The sequence below is a fragment of the Cygnus atratus genome, chromosome 3, assembly GCF_013377495.2.
Source record: "Cygnus atratus isolate AKBS03 ecotype Queensland, Australia chromosome 3, CAtr_DNAZoo_HiC_assembly, whole genome shotgun sequence".
Taxonomy (NCBI): Eukaryota; Metazoa; Chordata; class Aves; order Anseriformes; family Anatidae; genus Cygnus; species Cygnus atratus.
Window position 1 is genome coordinate 22170712 of NC_066364.1, and position 27615 is coordinate 22198326.

At 37.7% G+C, this 27615-nt stretch overlaps 1 protein-coding gene across 12 annotated transcripts in view; it reads left to right on the plus strand.

The window, feature by feature from the left end:
* ARHGEF10 (Rho guanine nucleotide exchange factor 10) overlaps nt 1-27615 on the plus strand; it is a 121879-nt gene that overhangs the window by 71440 nt on the left and 22824 nt on the right. For all 12 annotated transcript variants that reach the window (XM_035542962.2, XM_035542969.2, XM_035542966.2 and 9 more), the window contains 8 exons: nt 5606-5721; nt 7424-7551; nt 8084-8184; nt 9225-9346; nt 12813-12899; nt 14200-14423; nt 14833-14990; nt 26412-26554. In XM_035542962.2, the coding sequence (XP_035398855.1) occupies nt 5606-5721; nt 7424-7551; nt 8084-8184; nt 9225-9346; nt 12813-12899; nt 14200-14423; nt 14833-14990; nt 26412-26554 (1079 nt within the window). The remainder of the gene's footprint in view (nt 1-5605; nt 5722-7423; nt 7552-8083; nt 8185-9224; nt 9347-12812; nt 12900-14199; nt 14424-14832; nt 14991-26411; nt 26555-27615) is intronic.

Sequence of the window (27615 nt, forward strand, 5' to 3'; positions counted from 1 at the left end):
CCTTGAATTTCTCTGATGCATCAGTTCTCAATTCATGTCAATGTGTTGTGTTTTTTTCAAAGCACATTGTATTGGTGTGTTGTGGGTTTTGAACCACACGGGGAAAAGGTCATTACTATAATCGTACTCAAAGCAGATCTTGTCAATATCGGTTACTCTGCAGTAAAAGAGGTACTCAGGAGTTGGACTCGATGATCCTTGTGGGTCCCTTCCAGCTCGGGATGTTCTGTGATTCTGTGTGTATGTTAACCATCTTTGGCTTAATATGACACACGGTTCAGAAATATTTTCAAGAATACTTGTAATTTTGAGACTACACTTAATGAAGCTTTTATTTTATTTATATGCCATTTGGATTTATGTGATATTACTTTGAAAAATCCCCCTAACTAGCAATTAAACAGGAGTTTGGAATTGGAAAGGACCACCTGAGCCATTATGTCTGCTTACCCAGTCATTGATGCTTAATTTATAGGTATCTGCATCTACTCTAGGCTTTGTAACTTTTTTTTTCCCCATTTAGCAGCATAAATCTGTCATAAATTAGTAAGTCACAATTGAGAATCAGAACACAGCAGAAGCTTGTGGAAGAACGCGTACAAGTAACACATCACCACACTAAATAAATCTGTCCCTTAGTAATTCTTTGAGAGCCAGAATGGGGCGTGCTCCGTTCGGGATTAAAATACCCAATATGCTCGTGGTGCCCGTGAGAATTGAAAATTTAGAGGAACCGCATAGACGGCGATCCCCAGGGAGCGGCTGCACCGCCGGTACCCATTAAGGCAGCTGCTGCTGTGCTGGCTGCGCGCTGGAAGAGCTGCAGCTGCTGGCTCTGCTCCCGAGGCAAACAGCGTGCGGCCAGAGCTCTGCCGTGCCGTGCACAGGGGGCAGATAGGGCTTGTGGCAGGAAGGTCGGCTGCTTTGGAAAGGGAAAACCTCCAATGCTGCGAGAGTTGTGAATTCAGCTCCTGTTTCCTCTTGGTCCCAAAGCGTGGCAGAGATCCTCTAAATAAAGATGGTAAGGGATTGTTTCCCCCTCTGCCCACACCCAAGACACTTCTACGTGTGTATTTATGCACAACCTTCCAAATCCTAATTTTGCCTGAGCCAAACTGAGCAGACTTTAACCACACCCAGGGAGTTTCCTGCAGGCTTTGTAAATGGCTTGATGTAAATGGGCTAAAATAGCTTCTGCTACAGTTACAAGAATTACTGCAGATCAGGCAAAACTGATGAGTGTAAAGCTGTGGTCCTGAGCATAAGACTGAGATGTGAGCAGGTAGAAGTGTTTAGTATTGTATTCAAATCACAGAATATCCCGAGTTGGAAGGGACCCTAAAGGATCATTGAGTCCAACTCCTTAGACTCAATATCTATATGTGGGCTATATCTCAACTGATGATCAGTTGTTTTAATAAAGCATTCCTGCCACCCCGGTTTTACTTAGAGCAAAAATTAATTTAAATGTCAACCTCCTTTCTTCCCTCTAAAATAAGTGGCAGGTTTTTCCCTTAAATCTGTCCTGAATATTATTTCAAAATAATGCTGAGCAAGGAGCGTGATTTTTTTTTTTTTTGCATGAATTCCTGGTTGTTGGCATTAAACTTGCCTGTTGCAGGGAGGCACGAATTCTTCTGGTAAGATCTTAGCAACAGAGGAGTTGATGAAAAAAATTCCTGCTAACTTGCATGTGGCCAAGGTTTCACTCTTGGTCTGTAGGCGGAATGCAAAAAGCTTTGCCTCCGAAGCCATACACAGGGTTATTGGCTACAGCACACGACATTTTCTCCTAACTCCATTCTGCATAACACGTAGGATGTGTAGAGCTGGGAAGAACTTTCTCTAGATTCCTGCTTTTTTCCACATTGGGAAAAAAAAATGTTTTGGAACTTGATAATTAGCAAGAGTGGCTTAGAAATGGGAAGGAAATGACTTTATCGTTTGTAAAACTTTTCAAAGTACAAAAAAGCACCCCCACACAACAGCGTATCATCTGCTTTGGAATGAAGCCAAGAGTTTATCTGTGCTCTCTGTGGAAAAAAGAAAGAGCAAACACCCACCCAAACCAGCCAACAATCTAACAGTCAGGGAACATGTGGAGGCTGAAGTGGGCAAACCTTTGGCTCTGACCTGAGAAACACATCTGATGAACAGACTGCAGTGCTCCCCACCACGGTCACCACCTCCTTCACCCAGGAAAAACACTCAGACAACTCTCAGCTAAATCAACTGATAGTTAAAACATTGTTAGCCACCAAGGATCCAAGTAAGCTAATCCTATTTTAAAATTCATTATGAGTAACCCTTACAGGACCTGATTCAGAGATGAAGTTGCTGTAACTTGTAACTTAATATCTAGGCACGAATCAAGTGGTAAATTCTGAGAAAATTCTTTTCTGAAGTATATATTGTTAATGATCTCAGTTATTTTTCCCTGTTTCAGTTTGTGCCTACTAAGGACCTTCAGGGAGAAGCGATGATAGCCACGTCTATTGATCTCTTCCTTGGCTGACCATTAAAATTTCTTCTTAATGTGACCATTTGTCATGCATGAATATCAGAGGATGGAGTCAGGCTCTCTTTAATTATTGATTGGTTTGGTTTTTGGCTTTCTTTTCTGTGCTAAGAACTTGGTCTTTAATGAATGAGCCTAAACTGACTTCCGTTTGGCTTTTCTAAATGGCATCATTTCATATGCCAGGTTAGTTTATTTGTGTTGACATTCTCATTGCTTCCTTTTAAATCTTGATTTATTAAAATTGTATAAAATATGCATGATACAAACAAAATAGATGACAAATAGTGAAGGGAATTGAAGCTTTATTACTCTTAATGCTGGAACTAGGATATCTATAAAAGCATTTGAAGCTCCGGGAAGAGGACTGGAGAGGACAGCTGCTTCCAGGTGTGGTGGATGTATATGCTACACAAGGGAAGTCAGTCAGTGTAAGTAGTTAAAGCTTGCTTTATGGCCTCAGTTGAAGACTGTGGCACAAAGTCCTGCGGTATCTAAGAGCTGCCAGATTGCTTGCTTGCTGCCTGATTTGTTGCAGGTTAGTGTCCTGTCTCTGACCTGCTTTCGGTAATAAAACGAAATCTCAGGTAACTCTGTCTTTATGAGGCTGCAAAGAGTGATCCTGGCTTTTAAACTTTAAAAATAGTGTAGCTGAAATTCCCTCGAGTGAAAATATCCATCCTATACAAGTGAATTCTCTCAAACTTTCGGCTTTTCACAGCGTGGCAGTTTTAAATTTTCTCTTGGATCAGACCCACAAGTATAAATTTTGGAAATATCTGTGGTAGGTTTTTCAGTGCAGCAGTTTGGTTTGTTTGACTGTGGGATTTATAAATGACAGGTAAGCGAATGGACTGCTGCCAGAAGCTCAGCTAACTGCCAATTACTTACAATCACTCTAAATTTTGTTTTGCAGAAGCTAATTTTTTGTTACAGAAATTTGGGCTAGAATGGTTTCATTTGTGTTCTTTACAATGACAAACATGTTACCATGGCTTCCAGCCAGGTTTTACCAGACTTCTAACACTGAACAGTCCTTTTCTTTACAAGTAGCCCCATTGAAATCAACAATTTGATGTGTCTAGGAACTAGCGATTCTGGTGCTTAATAATTTATAATTACTGTAGACATTAGTTAGTAAAAGGTTTTAAGCTAGTAGAAGAGGGATATAAGGAGAAAAGAGTTTACAATTTTCAGATATTGTTTTTCTCAAGTATTTGGATTGGAGAAAGTGAAAATACAGCTTAATGAAAGTACACAGTCTGCCATTCCAGAAAAGTATTAAATTTTTGTTTTAAACAAATCATTTCTCAGCTGAAGGTAATCTTAAAAACTCTTCCTCCGAGGTCTACTTTGGAATTATTTCTTTTCGTTGCATACAATGAATGTAACAATCTTTTCTTACAGACTGATTTGTTTGTGAGGATAAGAAAGACTATATTGTGCTTTTAATTAACATTCAGAACAGCAAAGGAGGGTGGATGAAAGTTGCATCTATTCTCTGGTTGGGTAACTAGTAGTAAGTGCAGTCATTCCCCTGCTTAGTGCTCAAGGGCAATACTCCGAAATCCTTTCATTTGTTCAATTTACCAGAACATCTGAAGGCAAGGGAATAACTTGCAATTTTCTGGGCACGCATAACATCTTCAGTTTATGTTGCGCTTTCCTGCAGTGGAGAATTCATAGGTAAAGTAACCTGTAACGTTTTCCTTAGGCCTTGTAATTTTACCCTCCAAGAGCATCTTCGTGGTCTGCAGTCCTAGGAATAATATCCATGTAATCCTTGTGCAATGAGTGTTTGGCATTACTTTTAGGCAGAAGCTGTCTATAGACTGGGCATACGTAGCCAGAATTATGTTTAAATCGTGTTCTTGCCAGCGCAGGGTTGAAATCCTCCTGCTCAGGGTAGTTTGCTGCCCATAGACTAGCTTCCAAAATTGTGGCTTGGTAAAGGAGCCATAGTTCAGATAACACACTGCATGAGCTAAATAATCTGCAGGGGGTTCCTGGGAAAAGTAATCCAGCCTGATTCCTGTCATTCAGCCAGCGGGAAACATGCTGCCTCTGTATGAGTCAGGGTGTGAGGTTTTGGGGGAGAGGGAGAGTGTTGTTTCTGCAAGAGCTGTGTAGCCATCCTTCTAGCACGTCTGGGAGTCAAGGTGCTAGCAGGGCTTTGAAAACATTGTGCACAGAAATAGGCAGTTCATTCTACTAGTCAGAATATTTTTCCGAGTCAGTGTTACTCTGTGAACGTGCATACTTTTTGATGGCTAGGGCAAAATATTGCTGCTGCTAAGACTTGGTGCTGTTTTCACATCAGCTCCTTTCTCACTTTAGCATGATTGCAGTAACATTTCAAGTGGTTCAGTGAAATTGCAGATTCATGCTAGAGTTGGGATGTGGTCATATGATCCTGCATTCTCTTGCTCTCAAGATAAAACAAGCTTTGAGTTTTAAACCATCATAGTGAAGGCTACAAATAATTTTTTTTGCTTCATCACATGATGAAAAGCAATGTTCTTGAAGGATGTTCAAACTAATGTGTGACAGCAAATTTGGTGGTCGGTGCTAAGCAAAATTTCAGTATTACCTAGAGGTTTGGGAGCCAGTGAAGCTTTGATATTTGTCACAATTCTCATGCATGCTTTAAAGCTACAGATGATGCTCTTCTTCCTAATAGATGAGCAAACTGAAAAAGACAACTAATGAACAATCAGATGAACTGAAAGGAAATGGCTGTGGTAACGCCTGTGTGTATGCGAAGCTAGCATACAATAACATATACTACTACCTGTAATTTCCAATGATGCATTTTACAATTATCTGTCATTAAGAATACTGGAAGCACCTGGAGCAACAAAATGAAATGGCTACGATAACTAAAACAACGAAGAACCTACATGCACATTGATGCATTAGTTGTTTTTACGATCTAGGGAGAGCAAAGCCTATTTAGATAAGCCTAATTTTCTTAGTGTTAAGAAACAATGATATATGTTAATAGTATTATCTTTGCCATGCTTTTATCCTTTAACTGTGAATTACCTCTTTTTATTATATATAACCTTCTGTTCTTATTCATTTTAGACAAGCTGTATATGGGACCAGGGCAACTATACCATGATCTGCAGAACCTTTTGCATGACTTGAATGTAGTTGGTCAAATAAGTCAATTAATAAGCAGCCTTAAAGGAAACTATCAGGTAACAAACAAAGCTGGCTTTATTTTCCAAATAAGTTCCTGTTGTAAAGTAGCATAATTGTTTTTCCCTAGGGTCTGTGCAAGACCTTATGTAATTCTCTCTGTAAAGAAATCATGTTTAGCTCCAGTAATTCATTTGCTTTTAAATGTTTAGCGTTATAAGTAGATTACAACTGTCTTTCTAATATTGATTTACTTTATTGTTTTTAAGTGTAGGTGGATACTACAATTGTCTGCATTTCCTCAGTAGCTGATAAGCTTATATGGAAACAGAATTAGGTTTTGATCTTAATAAATTGGATTCTTACAGTTAGACAGTGTAGTAGGAGGGTAGTATTTTGGAGAAAGCTCTTGATGCTCATACAAGCTTATAATCCTAGCTTTCAGGGTGGAATTGTGTTTTTAAAACTGAGTGCAAATCACAAAAATATTAATGGATTTTCAGAGGAATTTTGAAAGCAATTTGCTTTGATTTTTGTTCACATCCCTTTCATTTAGCTTTTATTCTGGCAAGCAGATACAGCACGTTAACACTGAATTTCAGAATGTGTTCTTCATTCTCCACATTCTTAAGACTTAATAAATAAAAATTGCTTTCTTCTTTGCCCTCTGTTTTATATGTTTTATGTATGCTTAAACACATTTTAAAACTCCTACCTGCCACCGTAGGCTGTAAATAAATGTATGTGAGTATGTATATGAAAATTGAGTTTCTTGGGGTATCTTACCTTCAGAATCAAGGGCATTAAATAAAACACAAAACTTTGTGAAAATGTGTGCTGTGAAGGAAGTTTTTGGAAGCAGTACATTTGGACAAAATTTCACCAGGATTTGGAGGTGAATTTCAGCTGCATTATTGGAAGTATGTATATCACAGATACTATGGGAATTTCACCTGCTAAAATATACAAAACCTCTCCACCTATGCTGCTAGTCAGAGCCAACTACCTTTTAAAAACTAAAAATGGGATCAATGTTTCCAGGTTGAAACATGTAAAATAATTAGGACAGTTTAGATGAGGTCAGCTTCTTTATTTTTAAAAGATACTTGAATTTTCATAAAATTCTGACTATTGGCGTTTCATGTGCTCTTGTGTATAAATAGCTTGTTACTATTGATTCTTTCAGTGTCACTCAGATCTGCTTGCCCTCTGTGACTGAACACTGAGGTTGCAGAGGGTGGTTGTTTCAGCATCCTACCCAAGCAGATTGCAACTACACAGAGAGCTTTCATGATGGCTGTGTAAAAATACTTTTGCTTCAAAGATTTGAACAAAAACACATTGGAAGTATGATTTATAGAGGTTTTCTTGAGAACAGAAGTTTCTTTAGAAACATTTGAAAATTTGTGGGTTCTTTGTAACTATTCATTGAAATGAAGTAAAAGGGTTGCGCGTGCAATAGATGTAAATTCACATTTCTTAATCTGACAAATGCTTGGGAACATAATTTATGTATTATCAAACTCTGAACAGTGTGAGAGTAAATCATCAGGTAAAATGTTAACCTTTTTATAGATATTTTTGAGATACTTTTACAGATATTTTTGAAATGTGTTTACAAATCTGGCTAAATTATCCATGATTAAAATGAGACCCAGGTGCCAAGAACTGTTTACTGATATGTGGAGATTACCTTAGTTAGCTTATTGGAAATAGGTCAGTAAGTGGCTGTTGAACCTTACCATTTTTTTATTCTTTCAGAACTTAAACCAATCAGTAGCCCATGACTGGACCTCAGGTTTACAAAAACTGATCTTGAAAAAAGAAGATGAAATCAGAGCAGCGGATCGCTGTAGAATTCAGCTGCAGCTTCCAGGAAAACAGGACAAGTCAGTAGTAACCTTATTTGCAAAACTTTCTAAGTGGGTAGAGATGTACCAGGGAGGATATGGGAGTCTTTAGATCTTCCTGTTCCTCTCTCTGTATGGTTAGCCTCTCACTTCTGCTGTCATACCACAGTGTTGGCAATTTGCATGTTGCAGGACAGCACTGTATTTTTTCTCTTGTTCCTCAACATTATGCTCTTGATGCAAGGTGAAACTTAGGAGTTATGGCAATGACAGTTAACAGGGAATAGACCCTGTTATTTCGATTCACCAAGGAGGATTGTTCTTTTCATACCATTTCATGTGAAGGGTGGGAACAGGGGCATATGGCATATCATAGCCTGCATAGCTTCTGTTTCTATCAGAGCTGTGTCTTTGTCTAAGTATTAGAAAATAATGGAATTTCTTCTTGCTCAACATTTCTAGCCTTGACTGTATCTCATAGTGCATTTAGAATGGCCTGTTTTTGTGTTTTTTTTTTGTTAGTTTGCTTTTAATTTTTTATTATTCATTTATTTATTTATTTGTCTTGCAGGTCTGGGCGGCCTACTTTCTTTACAGCTGTATTCAATACATTTACCCCTGCCATCAAACAATCATGGATCAACAATTTACAAATGGCTAAACTAGCCCTTGGTAATTCTTAGTTACTTACATTTCCTGAGAAGATAGTTCTCAATGTACAGTGCAATTTTTTTCTTAGATTTTTTGGGGCAAAATTCTATCTGCAGGTGTTAAAATTTTAATAAAGTAGATAGTAGAGATTTTGTATCATTACAGATTAATCATGATCTAGGCATCAGGGATCCATTAGGACATATTAGGATCTGGATGTCATTGTCAAAGAATGTAATTTCTACAGTACTTTAATGAAATCTATGATAATGATTTTTAATTGGTATATCTAAATCAAAACAAAACATACTACAAGACAGTTGAGAAATTTACTTCATTGTAAACTTATTTTTTCAGATCTTACGAACTTTTCAACCATATGCCTTTCAGTTCAAAATCCTGTGTTTTAGCTCAAAAATTATTTTAGCTAGGAAGTGGCAGTAAAGCTGTTGGGTTCATGTTTAGCATTCTGAGCGTGAAATAAACATTTATGCAATTTTAATAAAACATTTCTCTAGTTGGATACATGAAGCAAGTTTTTATTTTGAGGCCAGGGTCAGTTTTTTAGTATAAACTTTTACTCTTCACTAAAGAAATTATTACTAACAAGTGTGATCTAAGTGGGAGCAATAAAGAATGTGCTGTCCTGTGTGGTTAATAGTTTCCTGTGTTTCCACAGGGCGCTTAAGTTTCAAAAGTTACCTTGGATGTTGAATGCCTAAGTTGAGAAACGTCGAGGATATGCAAAATAGAAAGCAACTTTTGCCAGCATTTCCTCAAAATATGGTACTTTCATGATGTTTCACTGAGGGCAGACAAAATAACAAAAACAGGAAGGGAAAGTGGACACGTCCGTAATTGCAGAATGTGGATCCTTGTAATTATGATGAATATTAGATGGTAGTAATGTAACTTTATACCAACAAAAGTATATATGTCATGAGAAGAGTCTGGTCATTATTAACCAATTCTGGAATTATTTTCTAGTTCTGTAGAGAGGTGTAAGCGATTATTCAGTAAAAGTATTGCGGGATTTTTGTTGTTTTTTCTTTCCATTACAGCGGAGGATAACCTGCTAGGTTGGTTCTGTGTAGAAGATGATGGGAATCAAATCAAAAAGGAGAAACATCCTCTCCTTGTTAGACACATGCCAGTGATGATGGCCAAGCAACAGGAATTTAAGGTGAACAGAACTGATATGCAAAATTACAATTGCCTTTCTTCAGTGATATTTCTTCTAAGGAATACTATATTGTAAATATATATATTAGTTCCCTTAATTTACAAAGTTATTCTTGGATGTAAGACCAATAGCAATATAAGGTCCAAGAGGGTCACAGAAATGAACAATACCTGCAGTATTTGAGACTTCAGAGAACATAGTATTTAGTTTTATATGATATGAAATTTATTTTCAGGTGTAAGCTCATCACTCAATGAAAGCAAAATTGGTAGGAGTTTTGAACTTTTCAGGTTTCCAAATGTTTATATGAAGCTCCAAAGTAAACCTCAGCTTACAATCAGGGCAGCAAACTGGTCTCCATGTTAGCTGTCCTGTACTGGTGTAACTATGCTGACTCCTGCTCAAATTTCTAATTTGAATTAATGCACAGAGTGTAAATTTTAAAATATTTTTTTTAAATTGTGTTATGGGGTCTTATATAAAATGTAGTCCTGTTCTGAAAGGTGATGCAGAAATTGTCTTGATGGCACGTTTTCTAAAGTAATCTGTTTGAAGTCATATTGACCACTGACTTTAATGATGAAAATAAATACAACATGTCAAAGCTAGTAGATGAAAGGGTGCTGGATACTCTTTTTTCCTGTACATCAGCAGGATTTCTATTGAGTATCAGTTAATTAGGCTTGTACAAAAACACCGATGGAGATAAAATTATGTATGTGTGGCCAGAATGACAGTGTTAATGTTATAACATGAGTACTGCTTGAAGCCTGAATAAGTCTGTAGATTCTTGTTGCTTGGACAGTCTAAACAGGAAAGAAGTTTATCTGACAGCTTCACTTTGAGCATGAGTATGCAGGGCTGGATGTTAAGGGGCAAATTGCTACCTGGACATGCATTCAAAATGTATATAGCAATTCTAAATGCAGTCATGCCTATTATCCTGTTTTATCAGAGCAGAGCTGCAGTTTACAGCAACCAGTCTGCTGAAAGTCTCCAGTCTCCTGTACAGCTGTAGTCATTCATATCTCACTAAAACCTAAGATTTATCTGTATTGAATACTTTCTAATGTCACCATAGGTAAATAACCAAAAGGATTGATTTTTTTTAAGGAAATGTAAAATACTTACGTTTCCTTACTGCTAGGCATTTGCAAGTTCTGTAGGTCCATGCCAACTATCTTGAAGGCCCAGGTTCAACCCCTGTAATCAAGTTACAAGAGGATCTGTTTGTTTTGGAAGGAAGGGAAGGTTAGTTGCCTATACAGCTGTGTAATGGTCTTTGTTATGGTCACCTCAGCAGAAGACAGCGCATGGCAGAGTTTGCCTGAGCTTCAGGTCAGCTCTACCAGTTTTACAGCTCCTAAAGAGAACATACAAGCCCAGCTGTTAATATTGATGCTCTTAAGGCCTTGATATTACTGGATGAAATCATCTTACTTACGCTTCAGCTGCAGTTTGGATGTAGGCCTACAGGTGGGGTAGGAAGAGTTCTTTGCTTGGCTGACCCTGCTCTTAGCATGCCCAGGCTGTAGTACAGGGAGTCTGCAACTTCCATCAGAGCAAATTTACACCCCACACTGTCATTCTCTAAAGGGCTTCAGTCAAGATGGAGAGCTAAATTACCAGGATTTGACTGAAAAACATCATCAGTTTTGAGTAAGACACAAAGTGACGTAGAGAGGTAACAAACAGCCCAAGAAATACCCAAGCAGCAGACTTTTTCTTTCTTTAGTGATGTAATTAGCTGTCACAGTTACAGAAAATCAAATCACCATTGTGAGTAGATAGTTTCAGCATTTTTTAAATGCGACATGCTAAGACTGGCATAGATACTTCTTTTTTTCTTTTTCTGATCTTTCTGTCTTATCCGTGTAGTATATTGCTTTGGTGAATACATACCATTATTTTTACTACTGCTAGTCACTTGGTGATGCCTGCTGACTTCATGGAGAATTGTGAAATTCTTTGCACTTTTGAAAATTAAATAAAGTGGGAATTTAGTACTCTAACTTATGCCCGCTCTTGTTTCCTTATTTTTTTTTCTAAATTATTCATTGTACTGAGATGATGTTGCAAGGTTCTGTTGAAGTGTATAAGTTAATACTAACCAAGTCATCTGCAGAACCATGAGCAATATAATCATAGTGTCATTGGTGTCTGAGACAATAACGTTAGCGTGAATTGTAGAGGATCTTGTCTAGAAACATAATATCACACTTCATCAGGAACCTTTTACTCTGTATGCTATTATGAATTGCTTGAATATATTTTAAAGTGTTTACATAAACTTTGTGCAGCTCTTCCATGGATATTAGGGAAATCAGGGAGAATAGAAATCCATGACTGCTCATAAAAATGCCTTTTTCAGAGGCTGTGTATTGGTGCTTGAATGATTCTCTGAGATGGGACAGACTTGCATAGATCTTGAGTCTGGTGTAGCTTTCATTTTTTTTAAATTTTCTTTTTAAATGGCCTGAATGATAAAATCATAAGTGTGGTTATTACTTTACTGACATTGATATGATGACATGCAGTTGGGAGTGAGTGAGAGTATTTTGGAGCATAGCATTATCATTCAAAATGAGTAGAACACCTGGAGAAATAATCTGAAAAAACAGAAATAATGAGGATGATAGCTACTAGGACAGGCACGTTAGGTATGCTCAGGCAGAAATAAGCAGCTTCACAAGTTGATATTGAGGAAGTGGTTGAGTAGAAAGTCTGTAAAAGTAATTTTTAATAAACCCAACAATGCAAAAATTGGTTAAGAATGTAATATTGTTACAAAGAGCAAATAACCGATGGGTTCACACAGTTCATAAAAGGTAATCATTATGTAGTGTTACTAACGGTTCATCTAGAACAGTGTGTTCAGTTCTAGAAAGTTTTGCACTTTCAAATATTCAGAGCTGATGGGGAGATGCCAGTTCTAAAACAGGAATCATAATCAAGAATTTCATAAACTAATCAAAAAATGAAAACAAGATTTTTATAAATAATTGAATGATTTAAGCAGAAATGTTCATTTAGCATAAAGAAGAAGAAACTCAGGGAGGTTCATAACATATAGCAGCCTTATTTATAAAAGAACACTGCTGAGGTGAAGGAAATATGTGGTGGCTAACATGGGAAGTAAAGGCTAGCAATTACATAAAGGGTGTTTTTGGGTTGGGTGTTTGAAAAAAAAAAAAACAACAAAAGTCATGAGGCATTTGAGCACATCAGGTATATAATTTGTAGTCTTAATCTTTAATATCTGTAAAAGTAGATAAAGAATGTCCTAGGATTGATGCACATGCAGTTGACCCTGCACACTGAAAGCTGGTTGAGCTAGACTGACTTCTTGCCTTCTCTTCTGTCATTGTGATATCCTTAAATGCTTTAGTTAATTACAGACTAAATTAACTAGAATCAAGCATATCTTTTTTTAATGTGTTAACTGCTCTTTTTTCTTTGTTTGAAGATTGAATGTGCTGCTTATAATCCTGAACCGTACCTCTCTGGAGAAACTGAGTCAGATTCCTGTTCTATGGAACACGGTTTTCTTTGGGTAAGCTTAGCCTTACAAAGGGGTTTGTCTCCTCTTTCTTGAATTGTTTATTGTGACTCTTAGTAGCATATGGATCTGAAATTATTGTTACCATCATGTTATGATGGAATTCTGTAAAGGATAAATAGTAATTTTGTCCACATGATCTCACTGTACTCTGCAGGGTTTCATTTATGTGTATGTGATTTGTTAGTGTGGCACAGAATGAATTCCAAAGCGCTGAGCACAGTTAGACATGAGTTATGTGCTAATTTCTAATGAGGGCTACTTAAACCCATATGAGCTCACACTGTCCTTTTGTCTGTTTCCATATTTTAAAAATGTTTTAGCCATAAATAATCTGTTTAAGTTTGTACATAGGAAATAGTTTTATTCTGACTTATTGCAACCCCAAATATGCTGATATTCCAGCAGACAAAGTGACATAGCCAAAACTTTTTTTTAATGATTTCAGTAGATTTTCTTCTTACTGCAATACTAAAATTTTAAGGGGCAATATTCTGGAACCTTTCAGAGTTAAAAGTTTTTGTTGGCGGTCATTTTCACGATGACTTGTGTAATTTCTTTTTGTCTTTGGTCTTTGTAAACAGTCATCACAAATACCTGCCAATAAAGCCTTTCTACTAGTGCATAATGTTCTTTCTTCCTGTTTGCCATGTTTTTTTCGTTTCATATAAACATAAAAACATTTCATATAAACATAAAAAAGTATGTTATAAATTAAACATACTATGTAAATGTGTATTGCTGCCCAGGCAGATAATTTATTTTTCCACGCTTCCTAGATCCCTAAAATATTCCAATTTGTGGATATATTGATATTTAGAAGTTTAAGAGCCTGTATCAGCAAGCTTACAAAAGGGATGATATTAATAATCCCCCTTTCTGTTGCAGTAGAGCATTTATTTGTAGACCTGTTACTGTACAAAGGACAAGCCTCAGCTATATTATTGACGTCAAGTGTATTTGAGATAACTAAGAACACTGGTTATTAAAATTATATATTGCACAGGTACTTTCTGTAATTGCATTACTTTCAGTATGTACATATGCATATGAGTTAAACATCTCATATCATAATACTTGTCTTCAAAGAAAAAAGTGTTTTTGTAAGTATATGAGGGAATTCCGTGTTCTTATGTGATCTTTAAAAACATATTATGTTTGTGCTGAAATGTTTTCTTGTTCAACTAGAGATGCACTCTTTAACTTTCCAGTATTCCTTCTTGTTAATGGTGGTCTTGCTGGAGACAGTTATCAGACTTTGTCTTTTATTTTATTTTTTTCTCCCCTGATTCAGATTGGCAGTTGTACTAATCAGATGGGCCAGATTGCAATAGTCTCATTTCAGAGCTCCGGCCCTAAGGTTATTGAGTGCTTCAATGTGGAATCACGGATTCTTTGCATGGTCTACATACCAGAGGAAGAGAAACTAAAAGAACGCAATACGTCTCTAGATTCTGAAAATGTTCCTGCAAAAGCTTCTAATGTGCCTACTATTTGCCTTGGCATGGAAGAAGGAAGGTGATTCTCATTTTTAGTATACTACATATGATTAGCTTTACTACTCTGTAGCAAAAATGTGTGAGATACTTTCTGGAACGTTTTCTTTTTAAAAATGTATTCATGAATACCCAATGACCTCAACTTATAATTTCCACCTAAATCAAGATAAAATACACTCCACATGATTTTGAAATATACTTTGTACTATATAAAATGAAAATAATACCTATATTTGATGAAAGAGGCTTAATTCATTGTACATCATGTCTGAACAATATAAATATTTTTGTAATGTTGCAACCTAATTTTTAGGTATTGTAAATTTTTCCCCTAGCATTTTGTTATATACTATTTGGTGCCTATAATATTAAGAACTAAATAAAATACAATTTTACAGTTTTATTTTTTTTCTTGTTTCTCTTTGTAGCATTTCTGTTTACAAAAGTTGCCAAGGTTCAAAGAAAATTCGACTTCAACACTTCTTCACTCCTGAAAAATCAACTGTTATGAGTTTAACATATATGTCGCAATACTTGTTTGCTGGCTTGGTAAATGGAAACATTGCAATCTACACAAAAGCAGAAGGTAATGTAGTGATATGATTTGATAACATCCTGAGGAACTTGCATGTCAGTATATTTTGGCACAAGCAGTTTTCCACTACTATATTGTTTCTCTCTGTAGAACTGCTGAAGTAAGGTTACTGCAGTTACAGGGGAAAAATACTTATGAAAAAATATTTCACACTTTCTTATTTTGAAGAATACTACATAATTTGATACTGTTCTTTTTATTTGGTACTATAAAATACATATGAAAACTGATCAGTGCTCCAGCTTAAAACCATAGGTATTCAGTGTCATGACTCACTATATTTGATAACACTGTTTGCTGTATTTTACATAGCACTATGCTAATTCCACTCTACTTCTCAATATCTGTGTACATGAAAGACGATTTCCTAATGGTAGAGATTTCTTTATATCTCATTTGAAATGATGAGTCAGTTTTTATTTTTCAGATGGAAGCGTTTCCTGTTTGTGCATTTCATGTATTTCCCAGTAGGACTCATTTTTCATCGCCATTATGGCCATTTGTGCTCTGTCTAGCTAAATATTTGTCCAAAATAATCTGAGTAAAGGAGAATCCCAGGTACCACTTCTGAACTAGAACTGGCTTCTTCAGAGCTGGCTTGGGTGCAAGTCTGTGCACTTTGAGGACTTCTCATGAACTTTCCTGCAGTACCGCATACACGTACGGTTAGTTCAGCTCAAAAGCAGTGGGGAGCAGTGACACCTGAGTTTTTAAATAGCTCTGAGATACTAGCACAGACACACCTAACCTTGCAAAGTGCAGAGCTGGCACTACTACCTAATATACCTTGTTAACTTGAGGTGCATAAGTGTTGATGCTGTGCTTCTCTAATAAGACAGGTGCTGTGAACAGTACAGCTGCGTTTGTGTGACACTACACCTCAACTACTGAATCCTGCCAGCCTCTAACTGGAGAGCCAACTTCAGTATCTTAAATCTGTGGAACAAATGATATGCCACCTGTATTGTCCAGTGTTAGATAATACGAAGAGTTTGGGAAATACCTTTTCCAGCAACAAAGAATCTCAAAGAAGTGTTGGGAAAGAGATTTTCTTTCACCAACTGCCATCTTCAACTCAGTGGATTTCCTCATTCCTTCTGGAGCTGTCTTCTCTTATCTGAAGCCAGACATTACAGTTCAGAGCCTTTAGTTTTTTTTTCCCCACTGAATAGCAAATTTCTCCTTGTTTCGGAGGCAGAGGATCCTTGATCCTCGTCTCGCAACATCATTTTTTGATGTTTCAGTTTCTGTATGTGCCTGTGTGGGGTAGAAATTGCAACTGCCATCTTCTCTGAAAGGGATGGGTGTGCTGCAATTGCTGTCGCTCAACTTCTTCTGAAAAAGACCATTGAAAAACAAGAGTGGCATCTTTAGCAGTATAAGTAAGAAAGGATGCATGGGTTGCATATCTACAGAGCGAGATAAAAATGGGGCAGAGCTGTTAATCAGACAGAATTATGAGCTGGAGGATTGACCAGGATCATAGTGACCCCATCGTCTAAGACACTGGTTTTATGCAACTGAGTGTTCAAGGAGCTTGTCACATTCTGTTTCAGGATAGCTGAAGCTCAGATGCAAAATGTGCATTCATTTTAAAATTTTTTTTCCTGACTCATCCTGTAGTGCCTTCCTTTGCAGTTTGGTCTATGTTTGTTATTTCAGTTCTCCGTGCCTCATGAAGTAGTGCAAATCAGCTGCCCCCGCATTAGCATTCGGATTCCTTATAGCTCTCTGCTGCCGTCATGTGATCCTTCAGCCCTGAAGGGGTGTTTTTATGAGCACTGACCTATTTTACCAAACAAAGGAATCTGAGCAGTGAAATAGAAGGGACAGAGAATGCAGCCTAATAAGAGCTTTGTGTAATTTGTCAGTGTCACCCCCTCTTCTACAGAGGGGGTTACCTTCCAACCATATAGGAACCAACTTTTTTTTTTTTGGTCTGGCAGCATAAAGGAGATTAAGGCAAAAATTAAAAGTGAAAGTGAAATATAACCGACTGCATTATAAGACATCCTGATTTGAAGCCTGTGTTCAGATAAAGACAAATGTTTGGGGACGCACAGGTAAGATAGTTGTACAGCCTATCGTGGTACTTCATGAATAAAAGGGAGTAAGTAATCTTCCGGGGTGAAAAATCCATCTGCCTGTTTCTATTAGAATTATGATCCTTGTTTCTTCCGTTATAGGTAGTGTTTTGTGGATCAGTTCAGTCACTGAAGCTCAATGCCTGCACATATGTAGTCAGAGATCTGTGACTTCTGTCATTTGGTATTCATTACCCAAAGAAGTCTAATTGCTCCTGTTGTTTTCAGATGGCTTAATACCTAAAAGCATCCAGCTTGTTTAGAAATAGCAAGTACTCTATTCCGACTTTCTTCTCAAGAGAACTTTGTCCAGTTGACAGCATCTGCAATGCTCTCTGGCTACAGAGAAGTCTTCTCATGGAGAAATTTAAAATGGGAACTAAAAAGCACGTATAGTGACCTGAAGAACACATGGCATGGTAATGGGAGAGTTGGAGGTTCACAGTGTAACTTCCTCCTTCATGGAGGGCGCTCATGTTTACTCAGATGCCTCTGTGTTGGTGGGTTTTCACTCATGGGTTAAAAAGTATTTGAACCTGAATGTATTTGAAAATAAATTAAAAGCAGTGAGGCAGTAATATCTTAAAATCTACTCAGTTCCAAAATGTAAGCTAGCATGGTGATCTGTGAAAATGTCACAGAAGGTCTAGGAGGCAGGTGAACGAGTGTATTAATCCTAGAAATAGGAGACTTAATAATTATCTCTAGGCATGCTTAATTTTTTTTTGTGGGTGAGAAAGCTAGTTTGAGAAACCATAAAACAGCTAGTGCATTAAATGTTTATATGGGAATGGTAGTGATGTGGATTGTAGTGTTTATCTGACACTTCGCATATTGAGAACTTGTTTACAGTGCTAGGAAGTTTGCACAGTTATCGTTCTGAAATATTGTGTATTCAGTGTTTGCCTCAGGCCAAATTATTAGGAATATTTCCAGGCAAAACACTTTTAGATGAGGTTAAGGAAAAAGTACGTTGCATTGTCTGTGTAAGAAATGTAACAAAAACCTCCTTGTGCTGATTGCAGACAGACCAGCAGATGTGTTTTCTGAGTGACGTAATAGCAAAAAAAGGTCAGCATATGTTTGACTTCCATTCAAAAAGTATCTTAGGAAAAGGAAATCACAATCTTTATAAAATGTAGGTGTATTGTCCCTGGTGTACTGTAGTCAGTTCCAGGTACTTCCTTTCTTCAGGACACTGATGCACATTTCCTTCCCATGAAGACTTATGAAGAGTATGGATAGAAACAGGAAAAAGGAATAAAATCTCAGTATGATTGTGGCAAAGACTAGAACAATTAGTATGTTAGTGATTTCAGAAAGAGTTTGGTTCAGATGAGAGAACGGATACACTAAAAAGACTTACTTGCTGCTTTGATTACAGTGCCTAACTTCTGAGCCTGCAATTGCAGTCTGCAGCCTCTCCCTTCCATGTGCAGTACCTGCAGCGAGCCCTTGCATGCTCAACCCGAAAATGAAGTTCACAGCACTCTGCATGCTCAGGGGTCCTTCTGCTCTGCTCAGTGCTGGTGAGGCCACACCTGGAGTACTGCGTCTGGTTCTGGGCTCCCCAGTACAAGAGACATGAACTTTCTGGAGAGAGTCCAGCAGAGGGCCATGAAAATGATGAAGGGATTGGAGCCTCTCTGCTATGAGGAGAGGCCGAGAGAGCTGGGACTCTTCAACCTGGAGAACAGAAGGTTCAGGGGGGATCTAATCAATTTACATAAATACTTGAAGGGAGGGTGCAAAGAGGATGGAGCCAGTGGTGCCCAGGATTAGGACAAGAGGCAGCGGACACAACTGAATATCTGAACATCAGGAAACACTTCTTTGCTGTGTGGGTGACGGAGCACTGGGACAGGCTGCCCAGAAAGGTTGTGGAGTCTCCTCCTTGGAGATCTTCAAAAGCCACCTGGACATGGGTCTGGGCACCCTGCTCTGGGTGGCCCTGCTTGAGCAGGGGTTGGACCAGATGCCTCCAGAGATCCCTGCCAACCTCAATCATTCTGTGATTCTTTGAGTAATATCCAAGCAAGCCAATGAAGAATTGAAGCAAGGCATTTCTTAATGTCATCTTCCTTCCAGGTGTTGCGGAGCTAGAGAAGTGCCAATCTCCACTTGTGATTCACAGTGGAGACCTTGCATCTATAATTAGTTTTTTAAGTTGAGGATGAATCATTCCTCTTCTTTTTAAACAGGTTAGGAGAAAGAGGACATACAGTCTTTCGTGTTGTATCCTAATGGCAAAGGCACTAGGCTCTCAAGTGGAGAGATCTCTGTTTTACCCAATGATGATTTAATACATGAACTGTATTAAATTGTATTTGCTCTGTTGCCCTCTCACCTTTTTTGAAAAGTGGCTCAGTTTTAACACAAAGACGACACTGGGTCTGCTGCCATTTCCATTTTGAGTGGCGCTCACCCAGGTGGCTAGAGGTCTCTCCTGGAATCCAGAAGATGCTGATTTGAATCTTCTTTTGCCATAGCAAGAACTGACCCACACATCTATAAGTGGAAGCCTCATATATTTTAATGAAAGCAGTGTTTGCCAGTGGTTTTTTTTTCAGAGCCTGTGTAGATGTATGCTGCTAGGTTCTGGCCCTGGGGTCTAAGGAATAAAGGAAAGCTCAGCTTTGAGGATTGCAATTGAATGTTAATGTGCTGTGTAAACAAAAACTGAGGCAATTCTAGCCGTGCACGGGGCAGAGTTTTACATTCTTTAGAAAGACTTCACTAGGAAAAATGTTGGCAGCTCTGAAGTTAGTCACGAGTTTGATGACTTCCCTGTCTGAAGAGGCCTCAGGACACTGATTAGTTATTTTCAGAGGATTAATATCAAGGAAAAGGAACAAAATTAAAAGGAAATATAAGAGTAGGGGGAAACAGGTCAAAAAGTTAAGGGAGAGCAGGTCATTTCATTAGCAAAGTGGATATCTTGCCAAGTTGATCAAGGTATATGTAGTTTGACAAATGAAGAAAGGGGGAATATGTGGAATGTAAAGGGTTGATATCAAACTTCAGAGCTTGGGTCTGAAGCACAAGGATCTAAGAACAGTTGCAGTGTGTCTGAAGAGTGTGGTTCTGGTATACGATCAACACTTGAGGTAGAAAGTGATGAAAGGTATTGCTATGAAAAGTAATGAATGGTACCAAGCTGTTAGGGAAAAGCAGTGATACTGAAAAAGAAATAAATACTGTTATCTTGACTGTGTTATCACTGTTAGCAATATTTCCAAATACTTGATACCAGAAATGTGTTGACATTGCTATCAGTCTTATTTGGATATCTCATGCTGGGGCTTCCAGTGCCACCTCCGTCTGTAATTTTAGGTGGGGCTCTATAAGCTATATAGCATGAAGATTTTTTGCTTATATATGAAAAATCAACTATATGCATGTGCAGCACAGGACATTCCTATTTACACCTTGTTTAGAAGAGCAGACCTGAGTCCTTCAGCTTATTTCCATGTGATAAGAAATGTGCTAAATTTTTTAGTTCTGTAGCTACTATCTTACTCCTCAACTGTGTTGGTTTATGTACCATGTGATAGAAAAAATGTTTGTGCTCCACTGCACAAATTAACCAACAACCACTGTTCCCAGGGCTGTGTTGGCAGCTCTGTCGAAATCATGAATAGTGCTGCGAAGCAAGAGAGGAAGTTACCAACAAAAAAGCGTGTTTAGTTCAGCTCTACTGAAAGCGTAAGGGAAGGGAAAACTACTACAAACTTTGAAAAGACTTTCTGAAGAAGTAAGCTGTATTTTATCAGGTTATATCAAGACTTGAGAACACGCACAAATTATAAAAGTATTAAAAATCAATCATTTAAAAATTAAATAATAAACTTATTTTTATAATCATCTATAAAAGTAATATTACTGCATTGGGTTTTGTGGAAACAAACCACAGAATCATAAAATAGTCACTATTCTCTCTTATAAAATGAAATTTGTTTTAAAACTTTTCTTGCCTACTTGATTAAATTTGAGTGAGTTGCAGGATAACTGATTTTATAAAATACGTAAAAATGCACTAATAGAAACAATGCCCTTTTATGTAAAGGGCTTAGAAACATTTTCTGAGCATAAGATATCTTACTTTGATGCAGCTAAGCAGCCTGATATGAGCATTGCAAGATACTGTTCAACTTTGGGATGTAAACTATGGCACATAACTGTTGGAAAAATATAATTTACAAAGTGTATTATAAACAGTGGCATAAAATATATTGGTGTGTGGATACAACAGTGCTTAAAAACTGTTCTCATGTTTTAAACATTAATAAAAGATACAAATATCAGAAGTTATCACATCTTATTTCTAGAAGCCCCTATACTAAATTACATATTTGACCCTGTATTCAGGTTTTGTAGACACATTTCATTCTTGCAAATAAATACCTTGCCTGCAGTCCATACTGATGTCTTCTATTAAACTGATGTCTGTAAAGACTGTCAGAGACTGTCGTGCATTATGTACTAGCTATTTGATATATCTGTATTAATAGTCGATACCTGCTTTGATGTGCTCAGTTTAACATCTGAGTCCACTAAAACTTGCAAATATGCTCATCTTTATGTATTGTTAATACTTTCACAGACTTTTCTCACAGAGCAGAAGGAAAAGTCCTCTCTCTTCTCCCACTGTTTCCCCTTCCTGTTTCCACAGGTGTCAGGCTCTGATCTTCTATTAGCTCAGGGTGCAACAACTGATTTTTCTACATGCAGACTAGCCTCTGGTTATGGGATAAATGTACTGCGTATTGTATCTCATATGGTATCTATATACTTACCCTGTAGGTTAAAGCAGAATTTGTTGTCTGTGGCTTTTTAGCAGTCTAGAGATAAGGATGACCAGAAAATCTTAAAACTAAAACAATGATTATTTAGAGAACAGAAACAAGAACAAATTCTGTTCATTGACTGAACAGAATTTTAAGCCACATTTCTGTGGACACTCTGAAGGGCATTGTCTAGCCAGCTCTCTGTGAGCTGCATTATATACGTCTCCATTACTTATTTTTCTTTTGATCAGTTCCTGCTTTTCACGAAACAGTTTGGAAGACTCTGCAAGAAGTCATGCTGGGAGCCTTGGTCTGGCTTTGTCCTGTCATATGCCTTGACTTTTTACTGACAAAAGTTTTATTTCAGCTACTACTTTCTTATTTCCTATTTCTTTTTTTTTTTTCTTTTCCTTACCAGGAAACCAATATATTAATTGAGTATCTAACCAAGTATTTATAACTTCAAATGAAGCCCTTCCATTTCTTTTGCAAGGGCTGTGCGTAGTTTTAAATAGATAGTGCCACTTACTGAGCATAACCGTGTCTTGAATTTGCATCCATTTACACAGGTGGAGATAGTATTTCACTTAGATTTTAGAAGCAATGAACTTTGGATTAGACAGATAACATGAAAAAGCCAACATCAAACATGAAATCTGTGCAGGCTAGTATCGAATAGAACCTGGTGAGATCTGGAAGGAGAGGCAGAGACAGCAGTATGTTTTCTCAAAAGTGGGATTTTGATGGTCTTGAATCTATTTGTAAACTAGATTCGGACCTGTTAAGTTATTTTGGTTGGGGGTTGGGCAGGGGGTTGGCGGTGGGAGTAATCTTGGTCAGCAAAATGAAGTCCTGACCTTGCTTTTAGCCAGGAGTCTGTGGTTAAAGCATTCACACAAGCGTGTTGGATTACCAAGCTTAATCCCTTGCCTTGCTTGAGAGGATTTGTACCCATGGTTCCAACTCTCAAGAGATTTCAACAGCCGTCACAAAATAAGGAGAAAGAAGCAAAGCTTAATTTCTCCTCCTGGTGTCATCCCACTTTGTATAATTAATTAAGCGTTCATTGAGGCAGGGATAAGAATACAGCTTACCCATCATTTAAATCCTGTCCTCATTACCAGGCTAGAGAGTCTTCCCAGTTGCCCTCTTTCTTTTCTTTTCTTTTTTTTTTTTTTAACGTCGTCTGTCTCAGAGGCTGGCTGATCTGGAGGACAGCAATGATTGCAAAAAGAAATAAAAAAAGTACTACAGAATAGCCTTATCACATATCTAGGGTATCTGGGTAGGGTGATACTTATCTAGGTTATCTGGATAGAATGATACTGAGCTCCAGATTTTTCCTGGGTTGATGTCAAGTGGGATTGCTGTTTCTTTGCATAAAGTCATGGAAACGCAAAAGACATCAGGTCTCTATCTCACCTTTTTCTGATCCCCTGAAATCTTAAAAGTAACTGAATTGATAAAGTGTTATGCTAAAAGCACCGAGTGAAAATGTTTTTGATAAGTGAGTTTTGATACTCATAATTGTTAAATCAAATATTCATAACATTGCTATTTGTCAGTGACACTGAACTCCACCTCCTTACATTGTAGTAAGTTGTTTTTTCTTTCAAAATTGACATCCACCTGACAGCAGTACTGATTTTCATTTTTACTCATAAACTGCTGCAAATGCTAGATAATGATTTTAAATGAGACTTGATCAAAATTAATGAGGTGGCTTAATGCTAAGCCATCTGAGGAGTTGTACAAAATTTGAGGATGCTCATGATCCTCAATTAAAACAAAACAAAACAAAAACAATAGACTTAGGTGATTGATAAGAAATTTAAACAAAATTTAAATCCCGGGGTCCACAGTTGAGATGCTGACAATCCCCACTCGTTTGTCAGTTTAGAGTCAACTGCTTGTTAGATTTTGGTTGATGTATAGATTGAATGTGTGTAAGAAAAAGAGCTATTGAGTTCATTGAGCAGTTTTGTCTGTACATTAACGTGGTGTTCAGTGTGGGCCGTATGACTACAGGGGAAAAAAAGATAGCTTGTTGTTTGGCATATCCTTCAGAAGAGACAGTAAATATGTAGTAGAATTATCCTGGGTTTATCTCCGAAAAGGAAATGTGAGGGTGCTATGTACTAGATGCTGTTACAGCTTCTGCTCTCAGTATAACAGGCAATGAAAGCCAGGATAAGCACACATACAGCTCTGTTCTCTGAAGTTCTGTGTGCACTTAACTGCACGCCGTGGTTAAAGCATTCACAGGGTATGGGCAGCCTCCAGTTAAGAATTTAATTTGAGGATTGTGTGGATGCTAGCAAATGCAAACTTTTCCAGAAGTTTCTTTATTGCTAATGGTACACATGAGTCACGAAGAGCATAGTGACTTTGCATTGCTGGGAGAGTTCGCAGGCTAATAATTGGAAACATTCTTACTTGCAAGCTGAAATCATGAAAATGATTTTGACAGTCTGAAACTAAATGCCATTTTTGCAAAGATGCTTTCAGAACAGAGGCACATCCTGGGAATGACTCAGTGAAGACTGCATAATGCAGATGGCAGAAGCAATTAGAAGCACTCCAAAGCAGAGGCTTATCATTGTTGCTGTTATTGTGAAGCAGATAATGCCTAAGCAGATAATGAAAGGTGGACTTGTTAACAGGAAAAAAAAAAAATGTGCTCAAGTGCTTGACTAAAGATGTGCTTACCTTGGTCTTATAAATCAAAATTCAAGTGGCTATCGAGTTGAAACTAATGTAAGTAAAGGAAACAACATTTTTGCAGCTTATGCAGGAAGGCGGCTTTCAAATGAGGAAGTGGGGCCTTTTCAATACAATTTATCTCAGTGTTAAAACAGATACATCATCAAATTTTGATAGTAATACTAAATAATGGACAGAAAGGTAGTATTCGAGAAAGTTCAGTGAGTTCTTGCAATAGATATAAACTCATAAAAGTATTAAAATAGTAATGGCAAAATGTATGTATAAAAGACAGCTGCAAATATTTCAACAGTATTGCTAGCTGTTAAATTTTTTAGACAAATGATCTGCTAATCCTTGTTTCAAAGAGATGTCAAATGTAAGTGACCACAGCAGTAAGCGGTGGCATGCAGCTCTTATTAAAAGGTCTCTGAATAACTGATTCTGCAACATGTACTGCGTATTGTAATTTGGATCTGCTAAATGTGGTCCACGGAAAACACTGTGGATTATAGCTGGGGGGATGTCGTGGTTTAACCCGGCAGACAGCTAAACAGCCTGCGGCCGTTTGTTCGCTCCCTCCAGCCCACAGAGGAGTCGGGGAGAAAACTGAAAAATGCAAGAACTTGTGTTGATGAGGATGAGTATGATGTTGATAATGATGTGAGATGAAGATGAGGACAGTATAATGAGAAGGAAAGAAAAGGATAATAATATAATTTTAAAAAGCAACAGAAAGAATAAACAAAGCAAGCGATGCACAATGTAATTGCTCAGCACCAGCCAACCTGTGCCCACCCAGTCGCACAGTAATGGCAACCCCCTGACCATCTTCCCCCAGCTTTTGCTGATCATGATGCCACATGGTGTGGGACATCCCTTGGGCCAGCCTGGGCCAGCTGTCCTGGCTGTGTCCACCCAGCTCCTGGTGCACCCCCAACCCCTTCGCTGGCAGGGCAGCACGAGGAGCTGACAGTCCTTGGCTCTGTGTGAGCACTGCTCTGCAACAGCTAAAACTTCAGTGTATTATCAGAATTATTCTCATCCTAAATCCAAAACAAAGCACCACACCAGCTATTAGGAAGACAATTAACTCTATCCCTGCCAAAACCAGGAGAGGGGAATAACAGAAAAAGTGAAGATACAGCACAGAATTCAGTTTTAATTAAAAACAGCAACAACCATCACCAAAAAAAAAACAAAAAAAAACACCTTCTTACATGAAGCATCTAGTAACAGAAAATCCATTCCCCATCAATATGCGGCTAGAGAGTTATTGGAGCTCATTAAAACCTACCGCAATAACCTAACTTCTTGAAATAAGATTCTGTCCTAGTTGGAATTTGATTTCAGCTGAAACAGTTCACTTGTGAGATCCTTCTGAGTTGGAGAAAACTGTGTCAGTTGCAGCTTTCTGACTTCACTTCCTCTGGAAAGAAAAGCATTTATATGAGAACAGCAACGTGGGGTTTGGTTCCATGTTTATCAATTAATCCAGATAAAATTTGTTCAATTAACAAATACACGAGCGTTTTTTTTTCCTCCTAAAACGTTAAGGTAAGGGGATTACCCTTACAAACTTACCCTGGAAGTTAAAATTAAACAGATGTAAATCCAAGTGCAGCTTTGCAAAGTTTCGCACGGTAGGCTCTGTGGTATCACTGTTTCCATTCTTTGTATATTTACAAGTTTTCATGTTAAAGCCTATGGATTTGTTTTCAGCTCCTTTTCTGGGTGCTCTTTGGTCATTCTCAATAAACTGAAACATGGAGTTTTCAAAAGTATTTTATAATAACGATTGCAATTTTATTGTGCACATTCTTTCTTTTTTCTTAAAGATGGGACATGGAACACTGAACCTCAGAAGACAGTTAAGTTGGGGGTTCTGCCTGTCAGAAGTCTGCTTGTGATGGAAGATACCATTTGGGCTGCATGTGGTGGACAAATTTTTATAATCAGCACAATGACGCATTCCATAGAGGTAAGTGCTTTTGAAATTAATTATTATTTACATGCTATGCTGCAAGGTGTAAGTGGTAAAATTTAAATATTAAAATGTCTTTAAGAAATGTGAAGATTTAGGAAGCATTTCGTGAACTATGGTTTCATTTATTGTGTTAAATCCCACACACTGCAGTCTGAAATTCTACCATGATGTTCTTTGCTGATGCGTGATTAGATCTAGGCTTACTTCTTTTTCCCCCCACATTTCCACATAAAATGTTTGTAGGGTATTTAGGAGAAGAGGTTTGCTTAAAAATGAGATTGGAGGGAAAAGCAGCAACAAAAGCAGCCTGTAGGAATTGCCTGTTGATTCCAGAAGGTTTTAATGCAAAAACACTGCCTCTGCATAGTTAGATGTGACTTCTACTTTCTGAGGATTTCTTAGCATATTTCGGATCACTTCTGTTTCTCAGTGGTCTACAGAAATGTCCTTTGTGTAAGAACATTTTCAAATGAATGATCATGCAAATGTCAGCTTTTCTGGAAGGACAGAAGAATGTTAAGGATTCAAACTCATATTTACAACCGCATTTTCCAAAAAGCATGAAGCCTTCAATTCTGTTAAAATTGCAGCACTCCACCAAAAGAATGTCTCAGCGCCTAAAGTTTAGAGTTGATGAAATGTGAGCAATTAAAGCCTCTCCTTCAACCTACGGTACAATTATACTGAGTGCCATGATGTTTACAGCCATGAAATTCTTTCAGGCGGGAATCTGTGATGAGATCACAGCCTCCTTCTGTGTGTGCTTTGTTGCTGCTTTTTTTTTTTTTCATTGATGATCCTGTTTTCTCCCAACAATTGTCTGTTTGGAACAATTGATTCTGTGAGTCATTGTCATGGGTTTGCAGGGAGAGCGAATGTCCTAATTTCCTGTTTTTATCTGTGATTTCTGGATGACTTGTTTCATCTAAGTAAATGCTAGAATCATATGTTTTCCTTCTTTGTTTTCCTTTCATTTTTATTTTTCTTTTATCCTTGTTTTGTTGTTAGTTTGGATATTATGATGAGAAACAGATTTTGAAATGGTGACTCGGATA